The sequence below is a fragment of the Vulpes vulpes genome, chromosome 8 (assembly GCF_048418805.1).
Source record: "Vulpes vulpes isolate BD-2025 chromosome 8, VulVul3, whole genome shotgun sequence".
NCBI lineage: Eukaryota > Metazoa > Chordata > Mammalia > Carnivora > Canidae > Vulpes > Vulpes vulpes.
In genome coordinates, this window is record NC_132787.1 from 56,433,142 (window position 1) to 56,448,722 (window position 15,581).

At 35.7% G+C, this 15,581-nt stretch overlaps 1 protein-coding gene across 1 annotated transcript in view; it reads left to right on the forward strand.

Annotated features, from left to right (window-relative positions):
• SPAG17 (sperm associated antigen 17) overlaps positions 1–15,581 on the forward strand; it is a 208,677-nt gene that overhangs the window by 103,225 nt on the left and 89,871 nt on the right. The window contains exons 18-20 of the mRNA XM_072766779.1: positions 5,106–5,260; positions 9,485–9,663; positions 11,254–11,351. Of these exons, the coding sequence (XP_072622880.1) occupies positions 5,106–5,260; positions 9,485–9,663; positions 11,254–11,351 (432 nt within the window). The remainder of the gene's footprint in view (positions 1–5,105; positions 5,261–9,484; positions 9,664–11,253; positions 11,352–15,581) is intronic.

Consider the following 15,581-nt stretch of genomic DNA (forward strand, 5'->3'; position numbering starts at 1 on the left):
TTGATTAGATCAATATTCAATATTTACTTTATTTCATTTATATATGTTATTCAGATGAATATGAATATGCTATTCATATTCATAGCTGGACTATGTGAATAATCTGTGATTAGATTTCCTTTCTTGATACTATTTTTGTTTTCCTTGGAGTTTGTTTTCTCATTTTTTTTCATTGGTGTAGCTTAGTATGCATTTATCGTTACTCATCCGCAAACTCTCTACCGAAGAGTAAAATCTCCTTTGAATACATTCAAAGCTAATAGGCATTGTATCAGTTTTACCATCTAAGCCAACTCTCTCACATATGCTCTGAACTCCCGCTAGCCCTCCAGGTCTGCTTCGCAGCTGTGGGTCTGGGAGCTTCCTTTATTGGCATCCTGGTCACACCCTTGGCCTCTCTTTCAGAAATCAAATACTCTGGCTTATGAACCCCATGTCATCTTCTTTCTTGGGTTACTTGTAGGGGACTACCTCCTGTAGTTGCTTCCTGACTTAAAATAGATGGCAGGTAAATTTTGGGAGCATTGAACATTTGAAAACATCTTATTTCTACCCTTACATTTGAGTGACAGTTTGGCTTTATATAAAATGCTAAGTTAGAAAACATTTTCCCTGAAAATTTTGAGGCCATTCCTCAGTAGTGGTCCAGCTTCTTGGATTCTTCTTGAGAAAATAAGCAACAAATGAACAAGCAAACAAAAAATGAAATTCTAATTCCTGATCAGTTGAGTCTGTTTTTTTTTTCTTCTTCTTCTCTCTGGAAGCTTTTAAGATCCTCTGTTTGTTCCAGTGTTCTTGGTTTCCTGTCGATGATGCCTTGATGTCATTCTATTTCCAAGTATCATATTGGCAAGCCCAGTACAATCCAGAAACTCCCGTCTTTATATTCTGGAATTATCTATAGTCATTTTTCTGATAGTCTGCTTCTTTCCATCTTTTCTATTATTTCTCCAGGGGAAAAAATGTGAATCTCTCATCTGAAAGATATAATTTACCTGTCAGGGTATTGGGACCTGAGTGGTCTGGGGAGAAGGCAGTTAGGCTCCTTACCATTCATCCTCTAGCTCTGCATCCTTCAATATGGTAACCGCTAGGCACATGTAGCCTCTGAGTACTTGAAATGTAGTTGGTCCAAATTGAGATGTTCTGTGAGTTTGACATACTATATACATATATACCAAATTTCAAAGACTTAATATGAAAAAAGCAGATATATCTCATTAACAATTTTTATATTGATTACATATTGAAATGATCATATTTTTGACACATTGGGTTAAGTAAAATATATTTTTAAAATGAATTTTACCTGTTTCTTTTTACTTTTAAAGTGTGGCTACTATACAATTTGGAATTACACGGTGGGTCACCTTATATTTCCTGGACATCCATTTAACTTTTAGGCAATTTCCATTTTTTCTGTAGTACACCTCTCCCTTGGCAGTGTCTAGGATTCCTTTTCTCAGAATCCACTGGGTCATTCCATAAGCTAATAATCCTCCCTTTGTCTGCTAAGGGGGGAGATAGGCAGGCAGCTCCTTGCTTGAGAGCTTCTTCGGGCCCGAACAGCTTCTTAAAAATATTTTAATTTTCCTATTTGCAGTACCACTTTCACCCCATTCTCAGAAGTACCTCGTCCTGCCATTTCTTGAGCTTTTCTGCACTTCTTGCACACAAGTATGGTTACTTCTGATCTCTTATTAAATTAATCTTAGAACTTGATTTTCTATGTCTGCTGTCAGCCACCCCTTGTCCTTCTGCTTTTCAGCTTCTAAACTGTATTGCCTTTGTCTCCTTTCCTCTGACCTTTATTTCATGATATTAAAACCCAATAATTTCACCATTCTTTTAGTGAGGTGTCGAGAAGTACATACATATGTTTAACCTTTCATCTCTAACTGGACATTCATTTCAGGCTTTTTTTTTTTTTTTTTTGATTTGGCTCTGTCCTCACCACTCCATGAAGCTGCATGATAACCACCCTGCCAAATCTAATGGACAATTATCTTTCTTCATCTCCCTGGACCTTTTAACAGCATCACAGAGTTTCTCACTTCACTGCGAAACACTCCTCACTCTCAGTTTCCAACATGCCATACTGTATTTCTCCTCAGTGCTCTGTTTGGAATTTTGTTGACTTAATGTTTAAATATTGGAGTCTCAGCCCTGAACCATCTTCTCTCTATTGTAAACATTCTTGTGATGATTTCATGTATATATACATATATATGTATATATATATATATATACATATATATATGATCTTTGCTAATGACTCCTAAAATTTTATCCTCCAAATAATTTCTCTCTCAAGTTCCACACTAGAACACCTAATTCCAAATTCCACTTGAATTTCTGACCTGCATCTCAATTTCATTGTCCCAAATGAGGCTCGTAATTTTCCCACCTACGCATGTTTCTCTCCTCATCCATCTCGGAAGATATAACCTTCAAGCCAAAAGGCTAAGAATCATCCTTCATCTCTGCTTTTCCTGTATCCTGCATGTCTGATCCATCATCGAGTTTTGATGCCATCAAAGTTCCTCACCATCTCCAGCCTTGCTACATCAGTCCAGCCACCACCCTGTTGTTGTTCTACCACAGGATCTTCCTAATCATCAACCTACTTCTGCTCCTGTCCAATTTGTTCTATGAATCAGATACTCCATCAATTTCATCTTCTCAGGATATGTCCCTGAGTCCAGGATGAGCTATAAAAATCTTAATCAGATTTTAAAGGAAAATCTATCTTGTTCACTTTTGTTTTCCTAAAATCTACACAGTACCTGGCACATAGTAGGTGCTTATTTTTTAAGTGAAGTATAACATACAGTGTTATATTAGTTTCAGGTGTAAAATATAATGATTCAACTATTCTATACATTACTCAGTGCTAATCACAGTAAGCTTACTCTTAATCCCCTTCACCTCTTTCACCCATCCCCTCTGGGCAACCACCAGTTTGTTCTCTGTATTTAAGAATCTGATTTTTTGGGCAGCGCAGGTGGCTCAGCAGTTTAGCTCTGCCTTCGGCCCAGGGCGTGATCCTGGAGATCTGGGATTGAGTCCTATGTTGGGCTCCCTGCATGGAGCCTGCTTCTCCCTCTGCCTATGTCTCTGCCTCTCTCTCTCTCTCTCTCTCTGTGTCTCTCATGAATAAATAAATAAAATCTTTTTTTTGTAAATCTGATTTTTTATCTCTTTTTTTCTTTGATCATTTGTTTTGCTTAATTCCACATATGAGTGAAATCATATGATATCTGTCTTTCTCTGACTGACTTATTTTACTTAGCATGATACTCCCTAGATTCATCCATGTTGTTACAAATGGCAAGAGTTTTTTTATATCTGAGTAATATTTAGTTGTATATATACACACAATAAGTATATATATTTAATTGTATACATATAGTATACATTATACATTGTGTATATATATATTTAATTATGTATATATATTATATATGTTATATCATATGCCATATCATATATATTGCCACATTTTCTTTATCCATTCATCCATGGTTGAACACTTGGGTTGCCACCATATCTTGGCTATTATGAATAACACTGTAATAAGTATGTGTTTATTTTTTTAATTAACTAATTAGTTTATGGTACCAGCAATATTAATAGAGAATAATAGGTAAAAGCCAAGTAGTAAAAAAAAAGGTGAAAAAAGATACATGAAAACCTGTCAAGCATTGATTAAGAGCAACTATAGCTCTGAGAAACTTAGTGTTATAAATTCTAGCAGCTAAAGTAAATAGAAAAACAAATTTTGCAGAGCTCTCTAATGGAAAGAAGGATACATGTTCATCGGAAATGAGCATATTTGGTTTGGGGGTTTAAAGTCTTTTTTTTTTTAATAATAAATTTATTTTTTATTGGTGTTCAATTTGCCAGCATACAGAATAACACCCAGTGCTCATCCCATCAACTGACCCCCTCAGTGCCCGTCACCCCTTCACCACCACCACCCTGCCCTCCTCCCCTTCCACCACCTCAGGGGTTTAAAGTCTTAAAGGAATTTGCCTTTCCAAAAAGAAAGGTAATGAATAGTACCCTATGTAACAAAATCAAACAAACAAAATTAATGCAAAAATATTCACTACATGTGTGTTTCTGGTATTACTTCTCAGGGAACAGATGTAATAGTTTAAATGCCACTCCATAAAGACTCTCATACAGGGGAGTAGATTGGGGAAGTAAACACATTATTTTGGTAATGCTACCCGTGTAAAATTGGAAGCAAAAGTAAAACAGTTCTTTCCTAACATAATATGCAATTCCATGCTGTCAGATCACCCAAACAGTAGAGAACTGAAAATTCCTACGTAAGATTGATGTTGAAAACAAAAACAAAAACAACAACCCACAGCTATCTAATTTATTTCCCTGTGAACATGTTTCCTTATGTTGATTAGCAGTGAAATGGAAGCAGGATACAAGTGTGCCTGCCCTCTCTACCTCTCTGTTGGTAGCTGCAATTCCAAGTCATGCTGAGGGTGGAATGTTTTGGGAAAGACCAGGGTTAGAAGGCGTTTGGAAACAGTATTATGAGAAAGACTACTCACCTCATTCCTCTATACTACAGCATGGTGTAGTAGAAAGCACTCTTCAGAGTGCAAAATGGTGACACTTAGACTGGCATTAAGCCCTGACCCTGGAACTTATGAACTCTGTTGTTAGGCAAATCTCTCATCCTCTCTCAGCTCCAATTTACACTGAAAACTGAGGATTTTAGTATTTTGAAGTGGGAAAAATAATTGTACCTATTTATCTGGGGATTTTAAAATGAGACGATCTATATGAAGCCATGCAAAATGTTAAATAGCTGCTTGACTTAATTATTATCTCCCAGCCTTAATAAATTAAAAACACTTGAGCAGATGCCTGTATGCCTGGAAACTAGTATCTGTTTTTCTATAAGAGTTGCTGAATTCAGCTCCAAAAAAATCTATCACTTACATTCTCACCAGTGAGACTAACAGTGTGGAAATAAAAAGAGGGTCTCCTGCTAAACTGAGATATGCCCTAGCAGGAGAGCCTTCTCCTGGGGGGGTGGGGGGGGGTGGGACACAATGCAAATATTTTGATTTTAGGTTCTGCAAGAAGCCAGTCAGCAATACAGGTGGATTGATTCTTATTACCATACCCAGGACAACTCTCTACTTTTAGTCTTTCATAATCCAATGAATACACAACGTCTGCATTGTGAACATTGGAACATTGCTCTTCACTCCAACGTTGGATTCAGGTAACCAACTCAGACAGTTTAGCTAATAGCTATCTTAGTTTAGTTAGGTTGTTAGTTACTTAGCTACTTAGCCTAAGCAAGGTAGTTCAAGTCAAAAAAAAAAAAAAAAAAACTTCAATTGGCTTATTGAACCCTGCTGTGCTTAAATTAAAGTCCCTACAAATAAATCAAGAATGCAGGAGTAAGAATCATGGGGTTGAGAAAGTGAACACACACACAGACCACAAACACACACATAATTACATAACCTAGGAAGTATAACTAGAAAACAACTCTAAAGAGTTCTGATTAGAATATAATACATCATTGGCTCTCCTGACTCTCAGCTTTGTGTTTGTAGATTTTAGTATTTCTCAGCCTCTAAAATTGTGTGAGCCAATTCTGCATAATAGATATTTTTTTCTTTCTCTATCTACACATCTTATTGGTTCTATTTCTCTGGAGAACCCTGACTAATATTCCTTACAAATTTTTATGAGAGTTATACAGCCAAAGAAGCTTGCAGCATGTACTAAGCAATGTGTGATCATACTTATTGGAAAATGCTATAAAATGTAAGCTGATTTTGAAAACATTATCACTAATTATATTTTTGTTACTTAAGAATGCTAGCCAGGATCTCAGAGTTCTGGGATAGAGCCTCATGTCTGGTTGTCTGCTCACCGGGGAGTCTGCTTCTCCCTCTCCCTTTGAAATGAATAAATAAAATCTTAAAAAAAAAAAAAAAAGAATCCTAAAAACAAAACAAACAAACAAAAAAACAAAAAAACACCCTTCAATTTAGTTTATCCAGTTGAACATCTGAGGTGTACCAGGCACTGTGATAAGCATCAAAGCTATACTGCTCTGATGACAGGCATCATTCCTGGATCAGTTAAGTCTAGTGAGGATATTATTACCTTATAGTTGATTTGTATGGGCTCTAATACAACTACCTCTGAAATATTTCAAGTAGGAACTATAAAACATGACATGCTGCATGCTGATTTTGGATAACTCCACTTAATTTGAGGAAGACTCAAAAGTAGGGCAACTGAGTGACATATCAACACAGCAGCTCAGCAAATAGACCTCTAGGAATCAGTGATTTTTTTTTTTTCTTCCAAGCTCCTTCATTATTTCTTCATGATCTTAAAGTTTTGTTCTCTCTTCTCATTAATGATGAGAATACCTCATTATTTTTTTCACTGCTGGTTGATGTATAACCAGCATTGATTATTTTATTTTATACAGCTTTGTTTTATTTTAAAAGGATACAGAAAGATACAGAGAATGGATGTACAGAATAACTGGGGAAACAGGTCGTATGCTAATCCTTTGCTCAATATACAGAAGCTTACATCATATAGTACATTATTTTGGGAAGGTTAGGAACACTTTACATGGAAAACCATTTAGAGATAGAGCTACTCACCTGCCTAGCGGCTGGATGACCGGGCCCAATGGGAGAGATGATAGTGTGAAAGGATGAGGAACAGATTATCTACAACTTCTGCAGTTCTTCTAAGGTTTATCTTCTATTCAGAATTTCTATTTCTTCTTCAATTACTTTTGGTAATTTACATTGTTCTACAACCTCATGCATGACATTTGGATTTTAGATGTCTTTTAGATAAAACTGAAACATATTTTCATGATGAATGTCCATTCCTGAGAGAGATAAATTAATGTCTGTCTTTATTATTATAATTTTGGCTATCTCTTCTGTTAGTTTTTCATGTGTACTGTGTCTATATGTGTGTATATTTAAACTTATTTTTGAATCTGTATCTTTAGAAGTATCCTTTTTAATGCATTGTAACTTTTACCAACATGATAAAACGTCTTGTTCCCTTTAATGCCCTGGACCTTGAATTTCACCAGCTTTGATATTAGTATTTTGGAACAGTATCTTTTATATAAAAATTTACTGATATAACTTTCTCAGTCATTTTTCAGGTCAACTAGGAATTGCACCTACAGTGGTTAAACTTATTAATAAGGGAATTTTTTTTCTTCTCTAGTGAGAAATTTGGAATTGAACAGCATCTCAGGGATAGTGCAGCTACTCACCAAAGTCATCAAGAATCTGGACTTTTTCTGGCTTCCTAGTCAGCCATCTGCCATTCTTTTATTTTTCTGCATCATTTTGATTTGTGAATCTTAAGCAGGCCCCATACTCAGCACAGAGCCAACTGAGGGGAGGGGTGGAAGAATGGGGGGGGGGGGGGGTAGTAGACTCAATCTCATTTCCCTGAGATCATGACCTGAGCTGAAATCAAGAGTTAGACACTTAACTGACTGAGCCACCCAGGCGTCCCTAAAACTTTGTATTTTAAAGAATCTGTTCACTTCTATTTTTATCAGTAATGTCTTTGGCCTCATTCTTAACTATTTAATAAGTATATTTCTACTTTAAGATTTATCTCTTTTCTTCCTTTTGTTAGATTGAATTTTTAGTTCATTCTTACTGTGTGATGTTTTTAAAGTTATACATTCTATTTATATCCTTCTAGAAGTTGTCCTTTTAAATCACATATTTAAACATTTTGTATCATAATTGGGGTTAATGAGTACTAATATCATTTCACAGAAAATGTTAAAATTTTTAACATTTTACTTACTCCCAACCAATCACCTACTTCCCATTTTGAAAGTGTCTAGAAATTTTATTTCCAATTATTAAGTAATATTTTTAATAACAAACAAGTAACACAGTTATTTTACATTTAATTACAAATTGTACTGTTTTTTTCCTCAGCCCTTTTATTTATATCCCATGTTGTCTTCTTTCTTGGATTTATTTTTTCAATGCAGCTGGAGTACATTTGTGAGTAATTCTTTCAGAAAGTATCTGTGGCTGGCGAATTCCTGAATCCTGGCATGCTGAAATATTTCTATTTTGTCATCTCATTTGAATACTGATTTGGCTGTGTTCCCTCATCATGAAAAAATAGCAAGAACTCTAGGTTTTGTTTGAAAAGCAGATTCATGAAAGGTTCCGAACTGGAGAGAGACATGATCTAAAGAATAAAAAGAATCTCTCTAGTGGCTCTGTGGAAAATAGACTACAGCAGGTCCAGGGTAGGGACACGGAGACCAGTTGGCAGGCCACAGTAGCCATCCTAGCAAAGGGTAATGGTGGCTTAGACCAAGAAGATAGCAGTGAAGCAAAGGGGAAGTGATTAGATTTTGAGTAAATTTTAAATGTGTTTTAAAAAATCATTTGGATCTCCCAACAGATTGGAAAAGGAGTGCGAGAAAATAAGGATGCCTTCAAGGGTCTTTGGGCTGATCAACTAGGAGTATAGACTTGCCAACAACTAAGATGCCAAAAGGCCTCACAGGGCAGTTTGGAGAGGAAGATTAATTAGTTTGGGAACAGGTTGAGTTTGAGATGTCCTTTCCCTTCCCAATGAAGATACCACGTACCCATAACTCATAGACTATAGTTTTCAGTTTATTTCTTTAAAAGGGATCAAGAATGAAAGAAAATTGTGAAACAACCTGCGTAAAATAAACCTCCAGCTTTATTTTTCAAACCTTAGACCTCACTTTCACACATTTTGACAGTAACTAATCTTGATTGTCAAATCTAAATGTTTCAACTTATTTCCTCAGAAACAACTCTCTGGGGACATTCAGATGCTGTAAGTATACATAAGATTTCATTAAAAATAAGTACAATCATCAGACTAAATAGTATGAATGGATTTGGGAACAAACATGACTGACTCACAGTGAGCAAACTACTCGCTGGTGTGAGCATAAGTGCACAAGCAGTATAAGGCACAGTATTTAGGGTGTATTTGCAGGCCAGTAAGTTTTACAGCAAGACTGGAGCATTTCAATTAATCCAGTGAGTCAGTTAGCTGTCATTAATTAAGAGAGTTTCTATTATGCTATAAAATCACTCTAAAAAGGGATTGTATCATATTACTCTCCAGCTAAGTGTTGAGAGTATCAAACTTTTTAATCCTTGACTGGAGTGGAAACCTCTCATTTTAAAATTGTCTTTATGAACAAAGTTGGGCCCTTTTCACATGCTCACTGGGTATTTGTATTTGACAACTTTGTACAAATTACATCTAGGATCTATCTGAATCTATTACATTTGTTACATGGGCAATTTAGGATCAGTTCATCTTCAAAAAGTTCATTTGCACAGTTGATATCTTAAGTATTGATTGATTTTAATTAATAGTAACTCAATTGTCATTTGCTCTTTTTCAAACTTTATTTTAGGAATTATTTGGAACTTGTGGCAAAATCCATTCAAGATTGGATCATAAAAGAAGAAGCCATATATCAGGAATCTAAAATGGCTGAGGAAATTAATAGGACAAAGGCTGAGCTGGAATTGAAATCTGCTGGTGGCAAAATCACTTCTCCTGGCAAAATCAATGCTGTTAAAAAATCTAAAAGTAAGTAACTGGTTGAACTTGCTTGTAAAGTCCAAAGACATCCTCCTATTTGTTAATGTAACCAAGACTGAATACTTCAGTATTAAAAGGGGTTGCCTACAAATTTCTGTGACCCTTTGCCTTCTCTAAAAAATAGAAGAGCTGAGTTCCAAATATGATGAGATTGATGATAAGATAATGGAATATTTGTCCTATATTGATGCCACTTCCCGCCAGATTTGGAAGATTTGCTCTGTCCTGCAGATCAAATGTGATGTTAGGGAAATGCCAGATGTCTTTATTTTGGTAAGGTAGATAGGTTCAGCTATCTAAGATTTGTTGCCAATATGAGGCAATTCAGAGTCAGCATGTCTCCATTTGAATACTTTTAGATTCGAAAAGTGAAATTAAAACAAGACCTTTCTTAGAAGAGCAAGCAGAGAGTCCCAAGACTAACTGGGGGGTAGGAATCTAAAAATAAAGGAAAAATGAATTATTTGGAGCTTGTGACAGGCACTTGACAGGATGTAGGATCTATACCTGTTTATTTTTGTTAATTTCCATGGCTTTGATGCTGTTGGGGAAGGGAAAGAGGGTGAAAAAAAGAGGAAGGATACTTGATAAAGAAGTAAAGCAATGAGATAAGTTCTCTGGAAAATAGAGAAAGCTCACTAGGTTCGTGCAAAGGGGAAGGTTTCCGTGTTAACAATATTCATTATTTCTGATAGCAGAAGTTGAGAATGAAAGAAAGCAAAGGTATTTATTTTCCAAAGATTTTGCAACTTCTGTCAATCACCAAAGGAATTAGTGCTCATTAGTGCTTGGCTTAATTTCAAAATAAAAATTAACCACGTTGGTAATGAATTAGTTACCATTCACTAAAATGGTTATAATAATCAACCTATTAGCTTGGCCTTCATCCTGATGGGGGCACAAAAGGACAGCACTAAAAACCTGGAACAACGGACGAGACTATATAAAAAGGATGTAGGGCCACCCTTTCACAATAACATCTAGGGCCATTACTTGCCTACAACCAGGAAAAATTGTGGGTTGACTGCCTTTTCTCTATTCTGCTTCTGAACAGAATCAAAAGCTTAATTACTATCTAGATGTTTAGGGAAATGCAGAAAATGGTCAGTTTAGGATGGGAATACACTTGGTAGGTATTGCATTCAGTTTGAGAGCTTTTGAGTCAGGATGATTGTAAATCTTCAAAACAGAATGACTATAATGGCAAGAGGAGGGCTTCAATATGAAAGGATAAATTTGATTTCTTCTGTGTGGTCTTTGAAGGGTTTAAACTAGGATTAATTAGGTTAAAGCTCCAGGGAGAGAGAGGCAACTGCAATACAAGTTTCAAGTTCAAGTTCGAGGCAGGATGAGAATGGAATGCATTACCTCCCCCCATGACAGTGCCTTCCTCATCTCTGGAGGAGCTCACTTCCATGTCAGACAACCACTCTGGAGACAACCAAAAAGAGTGAGGGGTGAAAGAATGGAGAGTTGGACTTGGTAGCCTTTAAAGTCCCCTTTAATCCAGACCTTTGGTCCTACTCTGAAACTTTGTTGTAGAGAGTTACTAAGAAGTTTCATTTTCTCTGGTTATAGGTAACAAAGGAATGAGCAAAACAGAGATAGCAGATCAAGAAAAAGAAAAGGAAAAAGAGAAAGAGAAGATTGCTTTCATTTTAGAAGGCTCTCTCAAGGTAATGCAAGGAAAGACAAAGCACACTGAGTAATTACGCATTCAGATTTATTGTGTGATAGAGAGCTTGTGTAGTGTAACAGAAGTGATCTTTGTTTGCTAAACTTTCAGAAATAATTGAACCTGCAATGAAAGGGCAGTCTCTCCACCGAGCTATCTCCTCCTTCAGATGATAAACCTTTAAGGGCCTGTGTGATTCATTTTTATATAACCAAAATCCAAGGCAGTGCCTTGTTTATAATCAGTATACTGTTTCTGCTGCAGGTGTTTGGTTTTTGTTTCCAATTTTTAATTGGAATTTTTAATTACAAAATTAATTATGGTTTATCATAAATCAAAATTACTTTGGCTCTCCCAAGCCCCTGAAAATAAGAAATATTAACAATTTAGCATGCTCTATACTCATAAATGCATGCGTACACAAATACAAAGAGGGTCTTCACTTGTTTGGTTTTGATTTAGACTGGTATGCCACATAGCTTTTTTGCATAGCACCATATCATAACTATCACTACCATATTATATCTGAGATCTAACTTATTTTCATAGCAATATTATTAGTCCATAATTTGGATATGTGTAAAGTATTAAAGTTTTCTTATTAATAAGTGTCATTTGTGTTTCTATTTATACAGAAATATTTTACTTTTATGTAGTCAAATCAGTCATTTTTGGCCAAAATTTAAAAGGCACAATACCACATTTTGGCAAGGATATGAAGCAAAGTGAATTCTTATGTACTGCTGGTTGAAATTAAGTAGGCACTTCCACTCTGGAAAACTGGACATATCTACAAAAATCAAGCATACAATTTCTTTTTAACCTAACAAGTCCACTCCTAGATATATACTTAGTAGAAATGTATGCATGTGTGCATCAAGACACATGGACAAAGTTGTTCTTGCAGCATTATCTTTAATTCTCCTAAACTAGAGACAATTCAAATATTCAGCAGTGGAGGGCACCCGGGTGGTCCAGTGGCTGAGCATCTGCCTTTGGCTCAGGTTGTGATTCCAAGTCCTGGGATCGAGTCCCACATCCGGCTCCCCGCAGGGAGCCTGCTTCTTCCTCTGCCTATGTCTCTGTCTCTCTCTGTCTCTCATGAATAAATAAATAAATAAATAAATAAATAAATAAATAAATAAATATCTTAAAAAAATATATTTAACAGTGGAATGCCTAGAATGGTTCAGTCATAGGAAAAAATGTACAGCTCTGGGAATGAATTACTAGAGCTACACACAGAAATATGGATTAATCTCACAAACATCATGTTGAACACAAGAGAGAGTGCAAAGAATATATTCATTATGTATGACTTCATTTACATAAAGCTTAAAAGCATGCAAAACGAAGCTGAAGTATTGCAGATTAGCATAATGGCTGCTTTGAGGCAGTAGAGGTGGGAAGTGATTAGGAAGAAATTTAAGAAGGGCTTCTTGACTTGGTGGTGGTTACGGGAGTTTTTAATTGGTGGTAATTCATTCTTCTATTCAATTAGGATTTATGCTGTTTGGTATGTATGTTATAGCTTCTCCAAAAAAAATTTTTTTAATCTATCATTCTTGAGGGCATGGGGTGGCTCAGTGGTTGAGCATCTGACTTTGGCTCAAGACGGTGATCTTCAGGATCGCAAGTCCCACATCAGGGAGCCTGCTTCTCCCTCTGCCTGTGTCTCTGCCTCTCTCTGTGTCTCTCCTGAATACATAAATAAAATCTTAAAAAAAAAAAATTCTGTCATTCTTTATATGGTTTCAGGGCTTCTATCAGATTAATTTCACCTTGATTATATGTTAATTTTCTTGTACTCTCTTAGAATATTTTCATAGATAAACTTTTTATATTCAGATATCAAATCTATCTGAAATTCATTTTTTATATTGTAATTAAAGGAGTTTTTTCTTTGCATGCATGGACTATTACTTTATTAGTACCACTTAATTAAATGTAACATTAATCACTCCCCTACATATGCAACTAAATTGGAATGTTGACTATATAACATATTAGGTACTTATTTATTTTTATTTCTTATTTTTGTGACTTATTTATTTTATTACTGGAAATTTGTACCTCTTAACCCTCTTCATCCATTCATTTTTGGGGGGTCCATTTTTGAATGCTGTATTCTATTTCAGTGGCCTATTTAATTATTCCTTTGCAAGCACCATACTATCTTAATTACAACTTTGTTGTAAGCTTAAATATGGAGTAGGCAAGAGCTGACTTCCACACTCCATTACTATGCAATAAACCTCAAAACAATGTGGCCTAATCTTGGTGAGCCTCCAGGCTTCTGGGTCTTGATGGTAAAAATATTACATGGCAAATCGTTAAGTTTATTATTAGTAGCTGCTTAATTTTATTAATTTTTAAAAAATTATTTGGTTTTTCTCCTTTATTTTTTTGATAATATTGAATTATGGAGATTTATTTAATAATATGAAAAACCTTTGCATTTCTAAATCAAACTCCTCTTCAATATTTCCTAAAGTTTAGTCCTCATCCCACATAATGGCATATATTATAATATATATTTATTATATGTTATATATTATAGTCTCTGGGGAGAGACTTAAAATATGTATGTCTTCATGCCATCTTTTTTTTTAAGATTTTATTTATTTATTCATGAGAGACACACAGAGAGAGAGAGAGAGAGGCAGAGACACAGGCACAGGGAGAAGCAGGCTCCATGCAGGGAACCTGATGTGGGAATGGACCTGGGACTCCAGGATCACACCCTGGGCTGAAGGCAGGCGCTAAACCCCTGAGCCACCCAGGGATCCCTTTTCATTCCATCTTAATTGTAGCTTTGTGAGTAGAATCTAGAAATTTTGATTTTCAATAAGCTCCTAGAGCCATCTTATGTACATCATAGAATAAGAATTATATATAGCATTTTTTCATTGTATGTTATTTTAATAAATAACTGGGTTTGATCTGATAGTATTTTATCTAGAATTTCTGTGTCCATGATAAATGAAATTAGTCTATAGACTTTTGTGTTGCTATTAACAAGCATCAGTATTAAGATTAGTTTGGTTTTTAAAATAAATTAAGGAAGTTTGGCAGGGTTGCTGTATACAAGATTAACACGGAAAAAAAGTCATTGGAGTTCCTATTCAACAGCAATAACTAATTACAAAATGTAATAGAAAAGAAGTACCTCTGTGAGATTTCTGTTCATGTCTTTTGCCCATTTCATGATTGGATTGTTTGTTTCTTTGCTGTTGAGTTTAGTAAGTTCTTTGAGGATCTTGGATACTAGTCCTTTATCTGATAGGTCATTTGCAAATATCTTCTCCCATTCCGTAGGTTGTCTGTTAGTTTTGTTGACTGTTTCCTTTGCTGTGCAGAAGATTCTTATCTTGATGAAGTCCCAATAGTTCATTTTTGCTTTTGATTCTCTTGCCTTCATGGATGTATCTTGCAAGAAGTTACTGTGGCCAAGTTCAAAAAGGGTGTTGCCTGTGTTCTCCTCTAGGATTTTGATGGAATCTTGCCTCACATTTAGATCTTTCATCCATTTTGAGTTTATCTTTGTGTATGGTGAAAGAGAAGGGTCTAGTTTCATTCTTCTGCATGTGGCTGTCCAATTTTCCCAGCACCATTTATTGAAGAGACTGCCTTTTTTCCAGTGGATAGTCTTCTCTCCTTTGTCAAATATTAGTTGACCATAAAGTTAAGGGTCCACTTCTGGATTCTCTATTCTGTTCCATTGTCTGTTTTTGTGCCAGTACCACACTGTCTTGATGACCACAGCTTTGTAGTACAACCTGAAATCTGGCATTGTGATGCCCCCAGCTATGGTTTTCTTTTTAAATATTCCCCTGGCTATTCGGGTCTTTTCTGATTCCGCACAAATCTTAAGGTGATTTGTTCCAACTCTCTGAAGAAAGTTCACGGTATTTTCATAGGGATTGCATTAAATGTGTAAATTTCCCTGGGTAGCATTGACATTCACAATATTCTTCCAATCCATGAGCATTCCATGGATTCCAATCCAAAATATTCCATGATGGAATATTTTTCCATCTCTTTGAGTCTTCCTCAATTGCTTTCAGAAGTGTTCTATAGTTTTTAGGGTATAGATCCCTTACCTCTTTGGTTAGGTTGATTCCTAGGTATCTTATGCTTTTGGGTGCAATTGTAAATGGGATTGACTCCTAAATTTCTCTTTCTTCAGTCTCATTGTTAGTGTATAGAAATGCCACTGACTTCTAGGCAT